The sequence below is a fragment of the Oncorhynchus gorbuscha genome, unplaced genomic scaffold (assembly GCF_021184085.1).
Source record: "Oncorhynchus gorbuscha isolate QuinsamMale2020 ecotype Even-year unplaced genomic scaffold, OgorEven_v1.0 Un_scaffold_1834, whole genome shotgun sequence".
Taxonomy (NCBI): Eukaryota; Metazoa; Chordata; class Actinopteri; order Salmoniformes; family Salmonidae; genus Oncorhynchus; species Oncorhynchus gorbuscha.
This window is the reverse complement of record NW_025746504.1, coordinates 49,626-70,000: the sequence shown is the minus strand read 5'-3', so window position 1 is coordinate 70,000 and position 20,375 is coordinate 49,626. Positions and strand designations below refer to the sequence as shown.

The 20,375-nt window shown below is 48.1% G+C and overlaps 2 protein-coding genes across 3 annotated transcripts; both read right to left on the bottom strand.

Annotated features, from left to right (window-relative positions):
* Positions 1–11,487: 11,487 nt before the first annotated feature.
* Positions 11,488–15,340, bottom strand: LOC124024358 (mucin-5AC-like). 2 transcript variants are annotated; one of them, XM_046338293.1, is made up of 3 exons: positions 13,047–15,340; positions 12,301–12,749; positions 11,488–12,113 (listed from the first exon to the last, which is right to left on the bottom strand). In XM_046338293.1, exons 1-3 carry the CDS (start codon positions 14,504–14,506, stop codon positions 11,725–11,727), a joined length of 2,298 nt encoding a protein of 765 aa, XP_046194249.1. In that variant the 5' UTR covers positions 14,507–15,340; the 3' UTR covers positions 11,488–11,724. The 2 variants fall into 2 exon arrangements, with proteins under 2 accessions (XP_046194249.1, XP_046194248.1); XM_046338292.1 differs by having other exon boundaries at positions 12,301–15,330.
* Positions 15,341–15,393: 53 nt separating this feature from the next.
* On the bottom strand, positions 15,394–20,146 carry LOC124024362 (mucin-2-like). Its single transcript, XM_046338301.1, has 2 exons — positions 19,789–20,146; positions 15,394–19,373 (listed from the first exon to the last, which is right to left on the bottom strand). Exons 1-2 carry the CDS (start codon positions 20,144–20,146, stop codon positions 15,394–15,396), a joined length of 4,338 nt encoding a protein of 1,445 aa, XP_046194257.1.
* Between the last annotated feature and the right edge of the window lie 229 nt (positions 20,147–20,375).

Below are 20,375 nucleotides of genomic sequence, written 5' to 3'. Positions count from 1 at the left end.
AGTGAGGTAGATATAAGTCTCCAACTTCAGTGATTTTGCAATTAGTTTCCGTCAATAGCAGCAGAGAACTGGAAGGAAAGGCCGTCAAAGTAGGTGCTGGCTTTGGGGATGACCAGTGAAATATACCTGCTGGAGCGCATGTCACGGGGGAGTGTTGCTATGGTGACCAGTGAGCTGAGATAAGGCGGAACTTTACCTGCAAAGACTTATAGATGACCTGGAGCCAGTGGGTTTGGCAACGAATATGTAGTGAGGACCAGCCAACGAGAGCATACAGGTCACAGTGGTAGGTAGTATATGGGGCTTTGGTGACAAAACGGATGGCACTGTGATAGACTACATCCAATTTGCTGAGTAGAGTGTTGGAGGCTATTTTGTAAATGACATCGCCGAAGTCAAGGATCGGTAGGATAGTCAGTTTGACGAGGGTATGTTTGGCAGCATGAGTGAAGGAGGCTTTGTTGCGAAATAGGAAGCCGTTTCTAGATTTAACTTTGGATGGTAGATGCTTAATATGAGTCTGGAAGGAGAGTTTACAGTCTAACCAGACACCTAGGTATTTATAGTTGTCCACATATTCTAAGTCAGAACCGTCCAGAGCAGTGATGCTAGTCGGGTGGGCGGGTGAGGGCAGTGATCGGTTGAAGAGCATGCATTTAGTTTTACTAGCATTTAAGAGCAGTTGAAGGGCACGGAAGGAGTGTTGTATGGCGTTGAAGCTCGTTTGGAGGTTTGTTAACACAGTGTCCAAAGAAGGGCCAGATGTATACAGAATGGTGTCGTCTGCGTGGAGGTGGATCAAAGAATCACCCACAGCAAGAGCGACATCATTGATAAATACAGAGAAATGAGTCGGCCCGAGAATTGAACCCTGTGCCACCCCATAGAGGCTGCCAGAGGTCTGGACAACAGGCCCTCCAATTTGACACACTGAACTCTATCTGAGAAGTAGTTAGTGAACCAGGTGAGGCAGTCATTAGAGAAACCAAGGCTGTTGAGTCTGCCGATAAGAATACGGTGATTGACAGAGTCGAAAGCCTTGGCCAGGTTGATGAAGACTGCTGTACAGTACTGTCTTTTATCGATGGCGGTTATGATATCGTTTAGCACGTTGAGCGTGGCTGAGGTGCACCCATGACCAGCTCGGAAACCAGATTGCATAGCGGAGAAGGTACGTGGGATTTGAAATGGTCGGTGATCTGTTTGTTCACTTGGCTTTCGAAGACTTTAGGAAGGCAAGGCAGGATGGACATAGGTCTGTAACAGTTTTGGTCTAGAGTGTCACCCCCTTTGAAGAGGGGGATGACTGTGGCCGCTTTCTAATCTTTAGGAATCTCAGACGATACAAAAGAGAAGTTGAACAGACTAGTAATAGGGGTTGCAACAATGGCGGCGAATAGTTTTAGAAAGAGAATGTCCAGATTGTCTTGCCCAGCTGATTTGTAGGGATCCAGATTTTGCAGCTATTTCAGAACATCAGCTGTCTGGATTTGGGTGAAGGACAAGTGGAGGGAGGGGGGGTGGGGGGACTTTGGCCAGTTTCTGCGGGGGGTGCAGAACTGTTGGCCGGGGTTGGTTAGCCAGGTGGAAAGCATGGCCAGCCGTAGAGAAATGCTTATTGAAGTTCTCGATTAACGTGGATTCATCAGCGGTGACAGTGTTTCCTAGAGAGGAGGTACTCTTATTCTCCATGGAGTTTACAATGTCCCAAAACCTTTTGGAATTAGTGCTGCAGGATACAAATTTCTGTTTGAAAAAGCTAGCCTTTGCTTTCCTAACTGACTGTGTGCGTTAGTTCCTGACTTCCCTGAAAAGTTGCATATAGCAGGGACTATTCGATGCTAGTGCAGTACGTCACAGGATGTTTTTGTGCTCGTCAAGGCCAGTCAAGTCTGGAGTGAACCAAGGGCTATATCTGTTCTTAGTTCTACATTTTTTAAAAGGGGCATGCTTTTTAAGATGTCATCCTCTACTGACGGAATGAGGTCAATATCCTTCCAGGATACCCAGCTCAGGTTGATTAGAAAGGCATGCTCACAGAAGTGTTTTAGGGAGCGCTTGACAGTGATGAGGGGTTGTCGTTTGACCGCGGACCCATAACGGACGCAGGCAATGAGGCAGTGATTGCTGAGATCCTGGTTGAAAACAGCAGTGTATTTAGAGGGCAAGTTGGTCAGGATGATATCCATGAGGGTGCCCATGTTTACGGATTTGGGGTTGTACCTGGTAGGTTCATTGATAATTTGTGTGACATTGAGGGCATCTAGCTTAGATTGTAGGATGGCCGGGGGTGTTAAGCATGTCCCAATTTAGGACACCTAGCAGTACGAACGCTGATGATAGATGGGGGGCAATCAATTCACATATGGTGTCCAAGGCACAGCTGGGAGCAGCTGGGACCTTCTCCCTTACCCCACCTCACTCATCAACTCATCCCTGACCACTGGCTACGTCCCTTCCGTCTTCAAGAGAGCGAGAGTTGCACCCCTTCTGAAAAAACCTACACTCGATCCCTCCGATGTCAACAATTACAGACCAGTATCCCTTCTTTCTTTTCTCTCCAAAACTCTTGAACGTGCCGTCCTTGGCCAGCTCTCCCGCTATCTCTCTCTGATTGACCTTCTTGATCCAAATCAGTCAGGTTTCAAGACTAGTCATTCAACTGAGACTGCTCTCCTCTGTATCACGGAGGCGCTCCGCACTGCTAAAGCTAACTCTCTCTCCTCTGCTCTCATCCTTCCATCAGATCCTCCTCTCCACCCTCTCCGAGTTGGGCATCTCCAGCGCGGCCCACGCTTGGATTGCGTCCTACCTGACAGGTCTCTCCTACCAGGTGGTGTGGCGAGAATCTGTCTCCTCACCACGCGCTCTCACCACTGGTGTCCCCCAGGGCTCTGTTCTAGGCCCTCTCCCTATTCTCGCTATACACCAAGTCACTTGGCTCTGTCATAACCTCACATGGTCTCTCCTATCATTGCTATGCAGACGACACACAATTAATCTTCTCCTTTCCCCCTTTTGATGACCAGGTGGCGAATCGCATCTCTGCATGTCTGGCAGACATATCAGTGTGGATGACGGATCACCACCTCAAGCTGAACCTCGGCAAGACGGAGCTGCTCTTCCTCCCAGGGAAGGACTGCCCGTTCCATGATCTTGCCATCACGGTTGACAACTCCATTGTGTCCTCCTCCCAGAGCGCTAAGAACCTTGGCGTGATCCTGGACAACACCCTGTCGTTCTCAACCAACACCAAGGCGGTGGCCCGTTCCTGTAGGTTCATGCTCTACAACATCCGCAGAGTACGACCCTGCCTCACACAGGAAGCGGCGCAGGTCCTAATCCAGGCACTTGTCATCTCCCGTCTGGATTACTGCAACTCGCTGTTGGCTGGGCTCCCTGCCTGTGCCATTAAACCCCTTCAACTCATCCAGAACGCCGCAGCCCGTCTGGTGTTCAACCTTCCCAAGTTCTCTCACGTCACCCCGCTCCTCCGTTCTCTCCACTGGCTTCCAGTTGAAGCTCGCATCCGCTACAAGACCATGGTGCTTGCCTACGGAGCTGTGAGGGGAACGGCACCTCAGTACCTCCAGGCTCTGATCAGGCCCTACACCCAAACAAGGGCACTGCGTTCATCCACCTCTGGCCTGCTCGCCTCCCTACCACTGAGGAAGTACAGCTCCCGCTCAGCCCAGTCAAAACTGTTCGCTGCTCTGGCCCCCCCAATGGTGGAACAAACTCCCTCTCGACGCCAGGACAGCGGAGTCAATCACCACCTTCCGGAGACACCTGAAACCCCACCTCTTTAAGGAATACCTAGGATAGGATAAGTAATCCCTCTCACCCCCCCCCTTTAAGATTTAGATGCACTATTGTAAAGTGACTGTTCCACTGGATGTCATAAGGTGAATGCACCAATTTGTAAGTCGCTCTGGATAAGAGCGTCTGCTAAATGACTTAAATGTAAATGTAAATGTAATTTCTGGAGAGAAGGATTTTTAAAAGTAGATGTTCAAACTGTTTGGACATAGACCTGGATAGTATGACAGAACTCTGCAGGCTATCTCTACAGTAGATTGCAGTTACGCCCCGTTTAGTCATTCTGTCTTTTTATTTTTAAAGTTTACCTCCTTTTTCCCCCAATTTCGTAGTATCCAATTATTAGTAGTTACTATCTTGTCTCATCACTACAACTCCCGTACGGGCTCGGGAGAGACAAAGGTCAAAAGTCATGCGTCCTCCGAAACACAACCCAACCAAGCCGCACTGCTTCTTAACACAGCGCACATCCAACCCGGAAGCCAGCCGCACCAATGTGTCGGAGGAAACACCATGAACCTGGCGACCTTGGTTAGTGTGCACTGTGCCCGGCCCGCCACAGGAGTCGCTGGTGCGCGATGAGACAAGGATATCCCTACCGGCCAAACGGAGCTAGGGTTAGTAGTACTAATTGTCTGTTAGTCGGACTAATAGTCTGTAGATAATCTGTAGAGCATCTGCAGATGGACTATACCAACAAAAATAATTATCCCAAAAAAGTGTTCCCGAAGGTTGTCAAATGGCTCGATTCGATCGGTATAGCGGAAATTCAGAGCTGATTTAATTTAAAGGCAATGTTCCGGCGTTAGTGGAGACTGCATTCAGTGAAAAGGCTGCATTTACATTTCCTTTACATTTCAATAGCGCTGAAGTTCGGTGATATAGATTTAATCGAGCCCTAAAGCTTGAAGGCGGCAGGTATCCTGATGGTTAGAGTATTGGGCCAGTAACCGTAAAGGTTGCTGGATCGAATCCCTGAGCTGACAAGGTAAAAATCTGTCATTCTGCCCCTGAACAAGGCCATTAATCCACTGTTCCCCGGTAGGCCGTCATTGTAAAGTAGATTTTTTCTTAACGGACTTGCCTAGTTAAATGAAGGTTAAAGATAAATAAAGCCGTTCAATCACAGTTCTCAGGAAAAAGTACACTGCTGATTATATCAGTTAAAATAAGCCAAATTTTGATAAAAAGGTAATACCCACAGTAAGGAATAATGGAAATTAAAGGAGATCTTTTAGTCTAGTGATAACTCTGATTGGGAGAACAGCTGGTCCAATCATATTTATTGAGATTAAAACATTTTCAGACAAGAATGTATCACACATACAATGAAAATGTTTAACTGCTGTGTCAATGTAGCAGTTGTTTAAAATTGTCACGGCCGTCGTCGGAATAAGACCAAGGTGCAGCGTTGTGAGCGTATATTTTATTTTTTATGTCGCCAACAAATCAAGAAATAACTAAAACGACTGTGAAGTTTACAAGGGCTATAGTGCCCCTAACAATGACCAAAGGGAAAAAGGCTACCTAAGTATGATTCCCAATCAGAGACAACGATAGACAGCTGTCCCTGATTGAGAACCATACCCGGCCAAAACATAGAAATACAAAAACATAGAAAACAGAACATAGAATGCCCACCCATATCACACCCTGACTGTCAGTGATTGGGTGCAGAGTGAAAACGGAGTCAGGCGCAGGACATATGTATGGAGTAATCCAACTGAGTTTACTCAAAGAATAAAGCAAAATTCCAAAAATGGAACATACAACAAAACTCTAACACAAACACAACCACTAACGACATAAACAATCACAGACAGAACAGAAATGTGGTCCTTCTGTAGCTCAGTTGGTAGAGCATGGCGCTTGTAACGCCAGGGTAGTGGGTTCGATCCCCAGGACCACCCATACGTAGAATGTATGCACACATGACTGTAAGTCGCTTTGGATAAAAGCGTCTGCTAAATGGCATATATATATATAAATGTATGTCAGATGGTTAATGAGGGAATGTAAAACAGGTGTGTATGTAATCAGACAAAACAAAACAGAAAAATGGATCGGTAGTGAATAGAAAGCTGGTGACTTCGACACCCCGAACAAGGAGAAGTGCTGACGGGGGAAGTCGTGACAGTACCCCCCCCCCTCCCTTTGACGCACGGCTCCAGCAACGCACCGACACCGGCCTCGGGGATGATCAGGAGGACGGGACCCAGGGCGATCCGGGTGGAGACGGTGAAATTCCTGTAGTAATGGGATCTAGGATGTCCTCCACCGGTACCCAGCATCTCTCCTCCCGGGCCGTTCCCCTCCCACTCCACCAGGTACTCCACCAGGTACTGAAGGCCCGACGCCTTGAGTCCATGATGGCTCGTAAGGTATACACTGGGACCTCCTTGATGTTCAGAGGGGGGCGGAGGAACCTCCCGCACCTCAGACTGCTGGAGTGGACCAGCCACCACCGGCCTGAGGAGAGACACAAGGAACGAGGGGTTAATGTGATAATCAGGGGGAGTTGTAACCTATAACAAACCTCGTTCAGTCTCCTCAGGACTTTAAATGGCCCCACAAACCACGGACCCAGCTTCCGGCAGGGCAGATGATGGGGTAGGTTTCGGGTCGAGAACCAGACCTGATCTACCAGTGCATACTCCGGGGCCTCACTGCGGTAGTGGTCAGCACTCGCCTTTTGCCTCCTGACGGCCCGTTGTAGCCGCACACGGGCAGCTTTCCATGTCTCCTCTGAGTGCCGAAACCATTCATCCAACGCAGGAGCCTCGATCTGGCTCTGATGCCATGGTGCCAGGACCGGCTGATAACCCAGCACACATTGAAATGGTGATAGGTTGGTAGAGGAGTGGCGGAAGGAGTTTTGGGCACACTCCCTAGGCCGGTCCTGGCAATAGGACCGCAGAATCCTACCCACATTCTGGTTGACTCTTTCCACCTGCCCGTTACTCTCAGGGTGAAAACCTGAGGTAAGGCTGACCGAGACCCCCAGGCGTTCCATAAACGCCCTCCATACTCTAGACGTGAATTGGGGACCACGATCAGAAACTACATCCTCAGGCACCCCGTAGTGCCGGAATACGTGGGTGAAAATGGCCTCCGCAGTTTGTAGAGCTGTAGGGAGACCGGGCAAAGGAAGAAGGCGGTAGGACTTAGAAAACCGATCCACAAAGACCAGAATCGTGGTGTTACCCCGCGACGGGGGCAGATCCATCACGAAATCCACCGATAGGTGTGACCACGGTCGTTGTGGAATGGGAAGTGGTTGTAATTTCCCTCCGGGCAGGTGTCTAGGTGCCTTGCACTGTGCGCATACTGAACAGGAGGAAACATACACCCTCACATCCTTAGCTAAAGTGGGCCACCAGTACTTCCCAGCAAGGCAGCGCACCGTCCGACAGATGCCAGGATGACCAAATGAGGGTGACGTGTGAGCCCAACAGATCAAACGATCGCGGACATCAAACGGAACGTACAGAAGCCCAGCTGGACACTCAGGGGGAGTAGGCTCTGCACGTGACGCCCACTCGATGTCCGCGTCCACCTCCCAAACCACCGGTGCCACCAGGCGAGAAGCTGGAATTATGGGAGTGGGATCCGTGGACCGCGCCTCTGTGTCATACAGCCGGGACAGTGCGTCTGCCTTCACGTTCTGGGAACCTGGTTTGTAGGAAAGGGTGAAAACAAAATGGGTAAAAAACATGGCCCACCTTGCCTGGCGAGGGTTCAGTCTCCTCGCTGCTCGAATGTACTCCAGATTGGGGTGGTCAGTCCAAATGAGAAAAGGGTGTCTAGCCCCCTCAAGCCAATGTCTCCACGCTTTCAGAGCCATGACAACAGCTAACACCTCCCGATCCCCCACATCATAGTTTCACTCCGCCGGGCTGAGCTTCTTCGAAAAGAATGCACAGGGGGGAACCCTAGGAAGGAGATGGACTGTTGGAAGAACAGACATTTCTCAGCCTTGACGTACAGGTCATGTTCAGACAGTCTACCAAGCACCCTGCGTACCAGGGACACATGCTCGGCGCGTGTAGCGGTGTATATTAGAATGTCATCTATATACACCACTACACCCTGCCCGTGCAGGTCCCTGAAAATCTCATCTACAAAGGATTGGAAGACTGATGGAGCATTCATTAAACCGTACAGCATGACGAGGTACTCATAATGCCCAGAATGTGTGCTAAATGCTGTCTTCCACTCTTCTCCCGCCCGGATACGCACCAGGTTGTAAGCGCTCCTGAGGTCCAATTTTGTGAAGAAGCGTGCCCAGTGTAATGACTCAGTCATACTGGCTATGAGCAGTAGCGGGTAACTGTATTTTACAGTGATCTTATTCAAACCTCGATAATCAATACATGGGCGCAAACCTCCATCCTTTTTCTTCACAAAAAATAAGCTCGAGGAGACAGGTGAGATGGAAGGTTGAATGTACCGTTGTCCCAGAGATTCGGTGACATATGTCTATATAGTCATCGTCTCCTCCTGTGACAGAGGATACACATGACTCCTGGGAAGTGCAGCATCTACCAAGATATCTATCGCACAATCCCCCTGTCGATGGGGTGGTAATTGAGTCGCCTTCTTTGTACAGAAGGCGAGTGCCAAATCGGCATATTCGGGGGGAATGTGCATGGTGGAAACCTGGTTTGGACTTTCCACCGTAGTGGCACCTAAGGAAACACCAACACACCTCCCTGAACACTGACAGGACCATTCCTTGAGAGCCCTCTGTTGCCACGAAATAATAGGATCATGAGAGGCCAACCAAGGAAGACTCAATACAACAGGAAACGCAGGAGAGTCGATCAGGAAGAGACTAATTCTCTCCTCGTGATCCCCCCGTGTTCTCATAGCAGTGGGCACTGTGACCTCACCAATTAGCCCCAACCCCAAAGGACGACTATCTAAGGCCCCTCCTAACTCCATAGGTGTGGGATCCAATGTGCTTGGTAATGGAACGGGCGGTCCCCGATCCAGACGTCCATGGGAGGCCAACAGGTTATCCAGCCGGATAGACAAGTCCACCAGCAGGTCCAGGTTGAGAGTAGTGTCCCTGCAGGCTAGCTCCCTACGAACGTCCTCACGTAAACTACACCTGTAGTGGTCGATCAGGGCCCGCTCATTCCATCCCGCACCAGATGCCAGAGTTCGAGTCCAGTGCGAACTCTTGAGCACTCCTCATCCCCCTCCTCATCCCCTGTCTTAGATGAAACAGTCTCTCTCCCGGGAGAAATCCTCGTAGTCATCCAGAGTCGGACCTTCCCTTCCCCAGATGGCGTTGGCCCACTCCAGGGCTTTTCCAGTCAGGCAGGAGATGAGAGCGCCCACTCTCTCCCGTCCGGAAGGACCTGGCTGAACAGCTGCCAGGTAGAGCTCCAGCTGGAGTAGGAACCCCTGGCACCGGCAACTGATCCGTCATACACTCCTGGGAGCGGGAGCCAAATTCCACTGGGACTTGACGAAGGAGGGGTGGACATCGGTGTAGGTTGAGGCGCGGGTGGTGGTGTAGTAGCGTTGACAGGAAAGCCTCCTCTCTCCCATCTGTCCATAGTTTGCAACACGCGATCCATGGCTGTCCCTAGCCAGTTTAACATGGTTGCTGCTGAACTCGCTCCTCTACTGGGAGAGAAGGGCTGGCTGTACCTGCTGACTCCATTTGAATGGTTCGTGATTCTGTCAGCGATTGGGTGCAGAGTGAAAGCGGAGTCAGGCGCAGGACACAGGTATGGAGTAATCCAACTGAGTTTACTCAAAGAATAAAGCAAAATTCCAAAAATGGAACATACAACATAACTAACACAAACACAACCCCTATCGACATAAACAATCACAGACAGAACAGAAATGTATGTCCGATGGTTAAATAGGGAATGTAATGAGGGAATGTAAGGTGTGTATGTAATCAGACAAAACCAAACGAAACAGAAAAATGGATCGGTAGTGACTAGAAAGCCGGTGACGTCGACCGCCGAACACCACCCGAACAAGGAGAAGGGCCGACTTCGGCGGAAGTCGTGACACTGACCAAAACAAATAGAGACATAAAAAGGCTCTCTAAGTTCAGGGCATGACAGTACCCCCCCCCCTCCCCCAAAGGTGTGGACTCTGGCCACAAAACCTGAATCTATAGGGGAGGTTCCGGGTGGGCATCTATCCCTGGTGGCGGTCCTGGTGCGGGACATAGACCCCGCTCCACCTCTAGCTCACCCCACTTTGGTGGCACCTCTGGTGTGGGGACCCTCGTCGCCGACCCCGGACTGGGGACCCTCGCCGCCGGCCCTGGACTGGGGACCCTCGCCGCCGGCCCCGGACTGGGGACCCTCGCCGCCGGCCCCGGACTGGGGACCCTCGCTGCTGGCCCCGGACTGGGGACCCTCGCTGCTGGCCCCGGACTGGGGACCCTGGCTACGGGCCACGGACTGGGGACCCTCGCTGCGGGCCCCGGACTGGGTACCATCACTGGCGGCTCCGGACAGGAGGCCGTCGCTGGAGGCTCTGGACTGGAAGCCGTCGCTGGAGGCTCCGGACTGGAGGCCGTTGTTGGAGGCTTTGTGCCATGGATCATCACTGGAGGCTTTGTGTCATGGATCATCACTGGAGGCTTCTTGCCATGGATCATCACTGGAGGCTTCGTGCCATGGATCATCACTGGAGGCTTCTTGCCATGGATCCTCACTAGAGGCTTCGTACCACGGATCATCACTGGAGGCTTCTTGCCATGGATCATCACTGGAGGCTTCGTGCCATGGATCATCACTGGAGGCTTCTTGCCATGGATCATCACTGGAGGCTTCTTGCCATTTATCATCACTGGAGTGGGGCAGCTCACCAGGCTGGGGAGACATACTGGAGGCTTGGTTCTTGGCGGAGGCACCGGATACAGTGGGCCGTGGAGACGCACAGGAGGTCTCGAGCGTAGAGCCTGCACAACCCGTCCTGGCTGGATGGTTATCTTCGCCCTGCAAACGCGGGGATCTGGCACTGGAGACACAGTGTGCAGAGCCGGCGCAGGATATCCTGGGCCGAAGAGACGCACTGGAGACCAGGCACGCTGAGCGGGCACCATCCTTCCTAGCTGGATGCTCACCCTAGCCCGGCAGATGCGGGGAGCTGGGATGTAGCGCACCGGGCTGTGAACGTGCACTGGAGACACCGTGTGCTCCATCGCATAACATGGTGCCTGACCAGTACCATGCTTCTCCCCACGGTAAGCACGGGGAGTTGGCTCAGGTCTATAACCCAACTCTGCCAATCTCCCCGTGTGCCCCCGTGTGCCTCTCGTGCCTGCTACGTTGTCGTTCCTCCCTTGCTACTTCCGCCTGTTTCCATGGCAGGGTCTTGTCCCCTGCCATAACCTGCTCCCATGTCCAAGATGTCATCCACTCTCTCTTCTCCCGGGCCCAGTAATGCAAACTCTTATTCATAAAATGGAGTGCCAAACAAGAACTCAACAATAACACACTAAAACATACAGAACCATACCCATACAGCTGTCTATTGTTGTTTTATTGCTTCTTTAATCAGAACAGTTTTCAGCTGTGCTAACATAGTTGCTAAAGAGTTTTCTAATGATCAATTAGCCTTTTAAAATGATAAACTTGGTGACACAACGTGTCATTGGAACACAGGAGTGATGGTTGCTGATAATGGACATCTGTACGCCTATGTAGATATTCCATAAAAAATCTGCCATTTCCAGCTACAATAGTCATTTACAACATTAACAATATCTACACTATGTGTCTGATCAACTTGATGTTATTTTATGGACAAAAATGTGCTTTCTTTCAAAAACAAGGACATTTCTAAGTGTCCCCAAACCTTTGAACGGTAGTGTACATTTTTCACGTTGCCCAAGAAACATACATAATACAAAAGTTGTCCGAATCAGGGATGTATCAACCCCTCACCACTGTCCCCAGAACATTTGTAGCAGATGAAGTTGAGCCTCTGGTTCTCCTCCAGACTAACCCATTGCTGCCTCCCGGTGGCCTCTACAGCCCCTGCAATCCCACAGTCCTGCTGGCTGTCTGAGCCGTGCCCGGGGGCCCAGTTCTGGTAGCAGCCTGCATCAGACCTGATCCAGAACCAGAAGTGGAATGAACAGGTGAAGCGCAGGCCCACCCAGACGTGGGATGAGGTGGCGTTGGCAGCCCTCTCTGCCACCCAGTACTGAAGCAGCTCTGTAGTGATCGAGACCAGGTCAACGTGGTGCTCTCTGCAGTAGCTCACGGCCTCGTTCCACGTCATGTTCTCATGGATCAATATCAGGTTGTCTGAGAGAAATAAAGATATTAAAGATAGATAACATGGAGCCCATTCAACAAAATGTAGATTTGTATGCATTTATACCTCTGCTCTGTAATATAACATCTTTGAAACAACATAAAACCACAGCCAAACAAAAAAGAGACTATTAGGCTTTCAACATGTCAATAATTGTGATATAATGATGAAAGTTACCTGGACTTAAACCTTGACTGTTTTCATTTGGCATAACAGTGGAGAGACTGACAGGCTCTGTAGTACTGTATGGAGCAGTCTCAGCCACTGTGGTTATATGTAGGGCAGAAGTATGTTCAGTAGTCACTTGTGTAATGCTGTGTTGCATTTCTGTGTCTGCAGTCTCAGTTGTTGATTGATGTTTTACATTCTCAGTAGTAAGTTGTTTAGTAGTCGCCTCTTCAGTTGAAACATGCACTGTGGTATTGAATGTACTCGGTAAAGATGTTGAGGTCCTGTCTTGAACAGGTACAGTAGTGACTGGGTCAGAGGTTAGGTGTCCAGTAGAAACATGCACTGTGGTATTGAATGTACTTGGTACAGGCGTTGAGGTCCTATCTTGAACAGGTACAGTAGTCACTGGGTCAGAGGTTAGGTGTTCAGTTGAAACATGCACTGTGGTATTGAATGTACTCGGTAAAGATGTTGAGGTCCTATCTTGAACAGGTACAGTAGTCACTGGGTCAGAGGTTAGGTGTTCAGTTGAAACATGCACTGTGGTATTGAATGTACTCGGTAAAGATGTTGAGGTCCTGTCTTGAACAGGTACAGTAGTGACTGGGTCAGAGGTTAGGTGTCCAGTAGAAACATGCACTGTGGTATTGAATGTACTTGGTACAGGCGTTGAGGTCCTATCTTGAACAGGTACAGTAGTCACTGGGTCAGAGGTTAGGTGTTCAGTTGAAACATGCACTGTGGTATTGAATGTACTCGGTAAAGACGTTGAGGAAATGTTTTGGACATTAGCATTAGAAGCTCTTGTAGGTGAGAAATCAGTAGTCACTTTCTCTGTAGTTGAGTGTTCAGTAGTTAACATTTCAGTCGAAGCATTTTCTGTGGTAGTTGGTACAGACGTAGAGATAATGCTTTGAAAAGGTACAGTAGGTGCACTTTCTGTATTTAGGTGTTCAGTAGTTAACTGTTCAGTAGAAACTTGGTCTGTTCTATTGAATGTAGTTGGTATAGACGTTGAGGTCCTGTCTTGAACAGGTACAGTAGTGACTGGGTCAGAGGTTAGGTGTCCAGTAGAAACATGCACTGTGGTATTGAATGTACTTGGTACAGGCGTTGAGGTCCTATCTTGAACAGGTACAGTAGTCACTGGGTCAGAGGTTAGGTGTTCAGTAGAAACACGCACTGTGGTATTGAACGTAGCTGGTTTTTGAACAGGTACAGTAGTCAGTGGGTCAGAGGTTAGGTGTTCAGTAGAAACACGCACTGTGGTATTGAACGTAGCTGGTTTTTGAACAGGTACAGTAGTCAGTGGTTCAGAGGTTAGGTGTTCAGTAGAAACATGCACTGTGGTATTGAACATAGTTGGTACTGGTGTTGAGGGAGTCTTTCCAACAGGTACAGTTGTTTCAGGTAAGTAAGCAGTAGTGGCTTGGTTAGCGGTTGAGCGTTCAGGAGTTGCATCTTCAGTGGAAACACGCACTGTGGTATTGGATGTAGTTGGTATTTGAACAGGTACAGTAGTCAGTGGGTCAGAGGTTAGGTGTTCAGTAGAAACACGCACTGTGGTATTGGATGTAGTTGGTACAGGCGTCGAGGTCGTGTTTTGAACAGGTACAGTAGTCAGTGGGTCAGAGGTTAGGAGTCTGGTAGACAGCTGTCCAGTAGAAACACGCACTGTGGTATTGGATGTAGTTGGTACAGGCATTGAGGTCGTGTTTTGAACAGGTACAGTAGTCAGTGGGTCAGAGGTTAGGTGTCCAGTAGAAACACGCACTGTGGTATTGGATGTAGTTGGTACAGGCGTTGAGGTCGTGTTTTGAACAGGTACAGTAGTCAGTGGGTCAGAGGTTAGGTGTTCAGTAGAAACACGCACTGTGGTATTGGATGTAGTTGGTTTTTGAACAGGTACAGTAGTCAGTGGATCAGAGGTTAGGAGTCTGGTAGACAGCTGTTCAGTAGAAACACGCACTGTGGTATTGGATGTAGTTGGTACAGGCATTGAGGTCGTGTTTTGAACAGGTACAGTAGTCAGTGGGTCAGAGGTTAGGAGTCTGGTAGACAGCTGTTCAGTAGAAACACGCACTGTGGTATTGGATGTAGTTGGTACAGGTGTAGAAGGAGTGTTTTGAACAGGTACAGTAGTCACTGGGTCAGAGGTTAGGTGTTCAGTAGAAACACGCACTGTGGTATTGGATGTAGTTGGTACAGGCATTGAGGTCGTGTTTTGAACAGGTACAGTAGTCAGTGGGTCAGAGGTTAGGAGTCTGGTAGACAGCTGTTCAGTAGAAACACGCACTGTGGTATTGGATGTAGTTGGTACAGGTGTAGAAGGAGTGTTTTGAACAGGTACAGTAGTCAGTGGGTCAGAGGTTAGGAGTCTGGTAGACAGCTGTCCAGTAGAAACACGCACTGTGGTATTGGATGTAGTTGGTATTTGAACAGGTACAGTAGTCACTGGGTCAGAGGTTAGATGTCCAGTAGAAACACGCACTGTGGTATTGGATGTAGTTGGTATTTGAACAGGTACAGTAGTCACTGGGTCAGAGGTTAGGTGTTCAGTAGAAACACGCACTGTGGTATTGGATGTAGTTGTTTTTTGAACAGGTACAGTAGTCACTGGGTCAGAGGTTAGGAGTCTGGTAGACAGCTGTCCAGTAGAAACACGCACTGTGGTATTGGATGTAGTTGGTATTTGAACAGGTACAGTAGTCACTGGGTCAGAGGTTAGATGTTCAGTAGAAACACGCACTGTGGTATTGGATGTAGTTGGTACAGGCGTCGAGGTCGTGTTTTGAACAGGTACAGTAGTCAGTGGGTCAGAGGTTAGGTGTTCAGTAGAATCACGCACTGTGGTATTGGATGTAGTTGGTTTTTGAACAGGTACAGTAGTCACTGGGTCAGAGGTTAGGAGTCTGGTAGACAGCTGTTCAGTAGAAACACGCACTGTGGTATTGGATGTAGTTGGTTTTTGAACAGGTACAGTAGTCACTGGGTCAGAGGTTAGGTGTTCAGTAGAAACACGCACTGTGGTATTGGATGTAGTTGGTACAGGCATTGAGGTCGTGTTTTGAACAGGTACAGTAGTCAGTGGGTCAGAGGTTAGGTGTCAGTAGAAACACGCACTGTGGTATTGGATGTAGTTGGTACAGGCATTGAGGTCGTGTTTTGAACAGGTACAGTAGTCACTGGGTCAGAGGTTAGGTGTTCAGTAGAAACACGCACTGTGGTATTGGATGTAGTTGTTTTTTGAACAGGTACAGTAGTCACTGGGTCAGAGGTTAGGAGTCTGGTAGACAGCTGTTCAGTAGAAACACGCACTGTGGTATTGGATGTAGTTGGTAAAGGTGTAGAAGGAGTGTTTTGAACAGGTACAGTAGTCACTGGGTCAGAGGTTAGGTGTTCAGTAGAAACACGCACTGTGGTATTGGATGTAGTTGGTACAGGCATTGAGGTCGTGTTTTGAACAGGTACAGTAGTCACTGGGTCAGAGGTTAGGAGTCTGGTAGAAACACGCACTGTGGTATTGGATGTAGTTGGTACAGGCGTTGAGGTCGTGTTTTGAACAGGTACAGTAGTCAGTGGGTCAGAGGTTAGGTGTCCAGTAGAAACACGCACTGTGGTATTGGATGTAGTTGGTACAGGCATTGAGGTCGTGTTTTGAACAGGTACAGTAGTCAGTGGGTCAGAGGTTAGGTGTTCAGTAGAAACACGCACTGTGGTATTGGATGTAGTTGGTACAGGCATTGAGGTCGTGTTTTGAACAGGTACAGTAGTCAGTGGGTCAGAGGTTAGGAGTCTGGTAGACAGCTGTTCAGTAGAAACACGCACTGTGGTATTGGATGTAGTTGGTATAGGTGTAGAAGGAGTGTTTTGAACAGGTACAGTAGTCACTGGGTCAGAGGTTAGGTGTTCAGTAGAAACACGCACTCTGGTATTGGATGTAGTTGGTACAGGCATTGAGGTCGTGTTTTGAACAGGTACAGTAGTCACTGGGTCAGAGGTTAGGAGTCTGGTAGAAACACGCACTGTGGTATTGGATGTAGTTGGTACAGGCGTTGAGGTCGTGTTTTGAACAGGTACAGTAGTCAGTGGGTCAGAGGTTAGGTGTCCAGTAGAAACACGCACTGTGGTATTGGATGTAGTTGGTACAGGCATTGAGGTCGTGTTTTGAACAGGTACAGTAGTCAGTGGGTCAGAGGTTAGGTGTTCAGTAGAAACACGCACTGTGGTATTGGATGTAGTTGGTACAGGCATTGAGGTCGTGTTTTGAACAGGTACAGTAGTCAGTGGGTCAGAGGTTAGGAGTCTGGTAGACAGCTGTTCAGTAGAAACACGCACTGTGGTATTGGATGTAGTTGGTATAGGTGTAGAAGGAGTGTTTTGAACAGGTACAGTAGTCACTGGGTCAGAGGTTAGGTGTTCAGTAGAAACACGCACTGTGGTATTGGATGTAGTTGTTTTTTGAACAGGTACAGTAGTCACTGGGTCAGAGGTTAGGAGTCTGGTAGACAGCTGTTCAGTAGAAACACGCACTGTGGTATTGGATGTAGTTGGTACAGGCATTGAGGTCGTGTTTTGAACAGGTACAGTAGTCAGTGGGTCAGAGGTTAGGTGTTCAGTAGAAACACGCACTGTGGTATTGGATGTAGTTGGTACAGGCATTGAGGTCGTGTTTTGAACAGGTACAGTAGTCAGTGGGTCAGAGGTTAGGTGTTCAGTAGAAACACGCACTGTGGTATTGGATGTAGTTGTTTTTTGAACAGGTACAGTAGTCACTGGGTCAGAGGTTAGGTGTTCAGTAGAAACACGCACTGTGGTATTGGATGTAATTGGTACAGGTGTAGAAGGAGTGTTTTGAACAGGTACAGTAGTCACTGGGTCAGAGGTTAGATGTTCAGTAGAAACACGCACTGTGGTATTGGATGTAGTTGTTTTTTGAACAGGTACAGTAGTCACTGGGTCAGAGGTTAGGAGTCTGGTAGACAGCTGTTCAGTAGAAACACGCACTGTGGTATTGGATGTAGTTGGTACAGGCATTGAGGTCGTGTTTTGAACAGGTACAGTAGTCACTGGGTCAGAGGTTAGGAGTCTGGTAGAAACACGCACTGTGGTATTGGATGTAGTTGGTACAGGCATTGAGGTCGTGTTTTGAACAGGTACAGTAGTCAGTGGGTCAGAGGTTAGGTGTTCAGTAGAAACACGCACTGTGGTATTGGATGTAATTGGTACAGGCATTGAGGTCGTGTTTTGAACAGGTACAGTAGTCAGTGGGTCAGAGGTTAGGAGTCTGGTAGACAGCTGTTCAGTAGAAACACGCACTGTGGTATTGGATGTAGTTGGTATAGGTGTAGAAGGAGTGTTTTGAACAGGTACAGTAGTCACTGGGTCAGAGGTTAGGTGTTCAGTAGAAACACGCACTGTGGTATTGGATGTAGTTGTTTTTTGAACAGGTACAGTAGTCACTGGGTCAGAGGTTAGGAGTCTGGTAGACAGCTGTTCAGTAGAAACACGCACTGTGGTATTGGATGTAGTTGGTTTTTGAACAGGTACAGTAGTCACTGGGTCAGAGGTTAGGAGTCTGGTAGACAGCTGTTCAGTAGAAACACGCACTGTGGTATTGGATGTAGTTGGTACAGGCATTGAGGTCGTGTTTTGAACAGGTACAGTAGTCAGTGGGTCAGAGGTTAGGTGTTCAGTAGAAACACGCACTGTGGTATTGGATGTAGTTGGTACAGGCATTGAGGTCGTGTTTTGAACAGGTACAGTAGTCAGTGGGTCAGAGGTTAGGAGTCTCGTCGACATCTGTTCAGTAGAAACATGCACTGTGGTATTGGATGTAGTTTGTTTTTTAACAGGTACAGTAGTCAGTGGGTCAGAGGTTTGGAGTCTCGTCGACATCTGTTCAGTAGAAACACGCACTATGGTATTGGATGTAGTTTGTTTTTGAACAGGTACAGTAGTCAGTGGGTCAGAGGTTAGGTGTTCAGTAGTTAACTGTTCTGGTGAAGTATGTTCTGTGGAATTGAATGTAGTTTGTCCAGACGATGAGGGAGTGTTTTGGACAGGTGCAGTCATAGCACTTGTAGGTATGTAACTAGTAGTCACTTGCTCTGTGGTAGTGAATATAGTTGGTACAGGTGTAGAGGGAGTATTTTGGACAGGTGCAGTAATTGCTTGATCAGAGCTTGTGTGTTCGGTAGAAACCCGCACTGTGGTATTGAAAGTAGCGCTTGTATGTATGTAACCAGTAGTTGCTTGCTCTCTAGTTAATGTAGTTGCTACAGGCATTGAGATATTGCTTTGAACAGGTACAGGAGTTGCTGGGTCAGAGGTTAGGTGTTCATTAGCTAACTGTTCAGTTGAAGCATGTTCTGAGGAAATCAATGAAGCTGGTACAGGCATAGCGATATTGCTTTGAACAGGTACAATAGTCGCTTGGTCAGACGTTAGGCGTTCAGTAGTCAAATGTTCAGTAACATTTACTGTGGTATTGAATGTAGTTGGTTTTTTAACAGTAGTTCCATGTTCGGTAGTTAGGTGTTTTGTAGTTAACTGTTCAATTGAACCTTGGTCTGTGGTAGTGAATGTAGTTGGTACTGGTGTAGATGGAGTGTTTTGAACAGGTAAGCCTACAGTAGTTGGTACTGGTGTAGATGGAGTGTTTTGAACAGGTAAGCCTACAGTAGTTGGTACTGGTGTAGATGGAGTGTTTTGAACAGGTAAGCCTACAGTAGTTGGTACTGGTGTAGATGGAGTGTTTTGAACAGGTAAGCCTACAGTAGTTGGTACTGGTGTAGATGGAGTGTTTTGAACAGGTAAGCCTACAGTAGTTGGTACTGGTGTAGATGGAGTGTTTTGAACAGGTAAGCCTACAGTAGTTGCTTGGTCAGAGGTTGGTAAAAGATCTAAAAGAATATGTTGGATCTGCACAAAATGGGTAGTTGTTAGCTTAGGTGTTACTTCATCTGTAGTTGACTGTTCAGCAGTGGCAAGCACAGTAGCTGTGGGAGGAGTTGTTTGTGGCACAGTAGCTGTGGGAGGAGTTGTAGGTGGCATCTGGGTAGTTGGTCGCTTCATTTCTGTAAGGAATATATACAAATACATTAGAATCAAGGGTCAAATGTATTTAATTCATAACAAACACATTAAATCATGTTTACATACTGCTTTACTCATCTCATATGTATATACTGTATTCTATTCTACTGTATTTTAGTCTATGCCACTCTGACATGGCTCATCCTAATATTTCTATATTCTTTCATTCCTTTCTTTTACTTTTAGGTTGTGTGTATTGTTATGAATTGCTAGATATTACTGCACTGTTGGAGCTAGAAACACAAGCATTTCCTGCAATTACATCTTAATTAATGTGACCAATATAATTTGATTTTATTTTGTATCTTAATTGTTTTCTCTGTTTCTATTTGCTTTCTTAAAAGTTGCTACCGGTCAAAATTTGAATCCCATCTAACAAAAATGTACCAAACTCACCACCATGGCAGACAAACCCCCAACTGATGTTGCACCACTGGACATTCCACTTGTTATCGTTGAGTATAAGAGAAGTACAGTTCTGGTCCCCTCTGAAGTTGTTAGTCTGATTGGTCTTCCAGAAGCGGTATGAGGAGTTGCTCCCATCTGACCACTTCCATGGGTCTTTGAAGAGACCAATCCACATGCTCTGGGACAGTGACATGTTCTGGACGTGATGGTTTTCCTCTCTGGACCGTATGCTGGCCAGGTCTGTGTACGTACCCCGGCAGTGGTCTTGAGCCTCTCTCCAAGTCTTGCTGTCATCAATGAAGATGTGACTGTTACTAGCGTTTTTGTCAGAGGATAGAAAATACATGCATGGAGCATCAGGGTGCAGGATTGAGAAGATATAGCAGGGTGCAGGGTGGCATTGGAGATATAGCAGGGTGCAGGGTGGAGAGATATAGGGTTGAGCATTGGAGATATAGCAGGGTGAGCATTGGAGATATAGAGGGTTGAGCATTGGAGATATAGCAGGGTGCAGGGTTGAGCATTGGAGATATAGCAGGGTGCATTGGGTTGAGCATTGGAGATATATAGCGGGG

Coding starts and splice junctions, on each gene's coding strand:
- LOC124024358 (XM_046338292.1), bottom strand. CDS start 14,506: ATGCCTGTACCAACTACATCCAATACCACAGTGCGTGTTTCTACTGAA. Junction 12,114..12,300: donor CAGTCAAGGTTTAAGTCCAG/GTAACTTTCATC, acceptor TATTTCTCTCAG/ACAACCTGATATTGATCCAT.
- LOC124024362 (XM_046338301.1), bottom strand. CDS start 20,146: ATGTATTTTCTATCCTCTGACAAAAACGCTAGTAACAGTCACATCTTC. Junction 19,374..19,788: donor GGGGTTTGTCTGCCATGGTG/GTGAGTTTGGTA, acceptor TATTCCTTACAG/AAATGAAGCGACCAACTACC.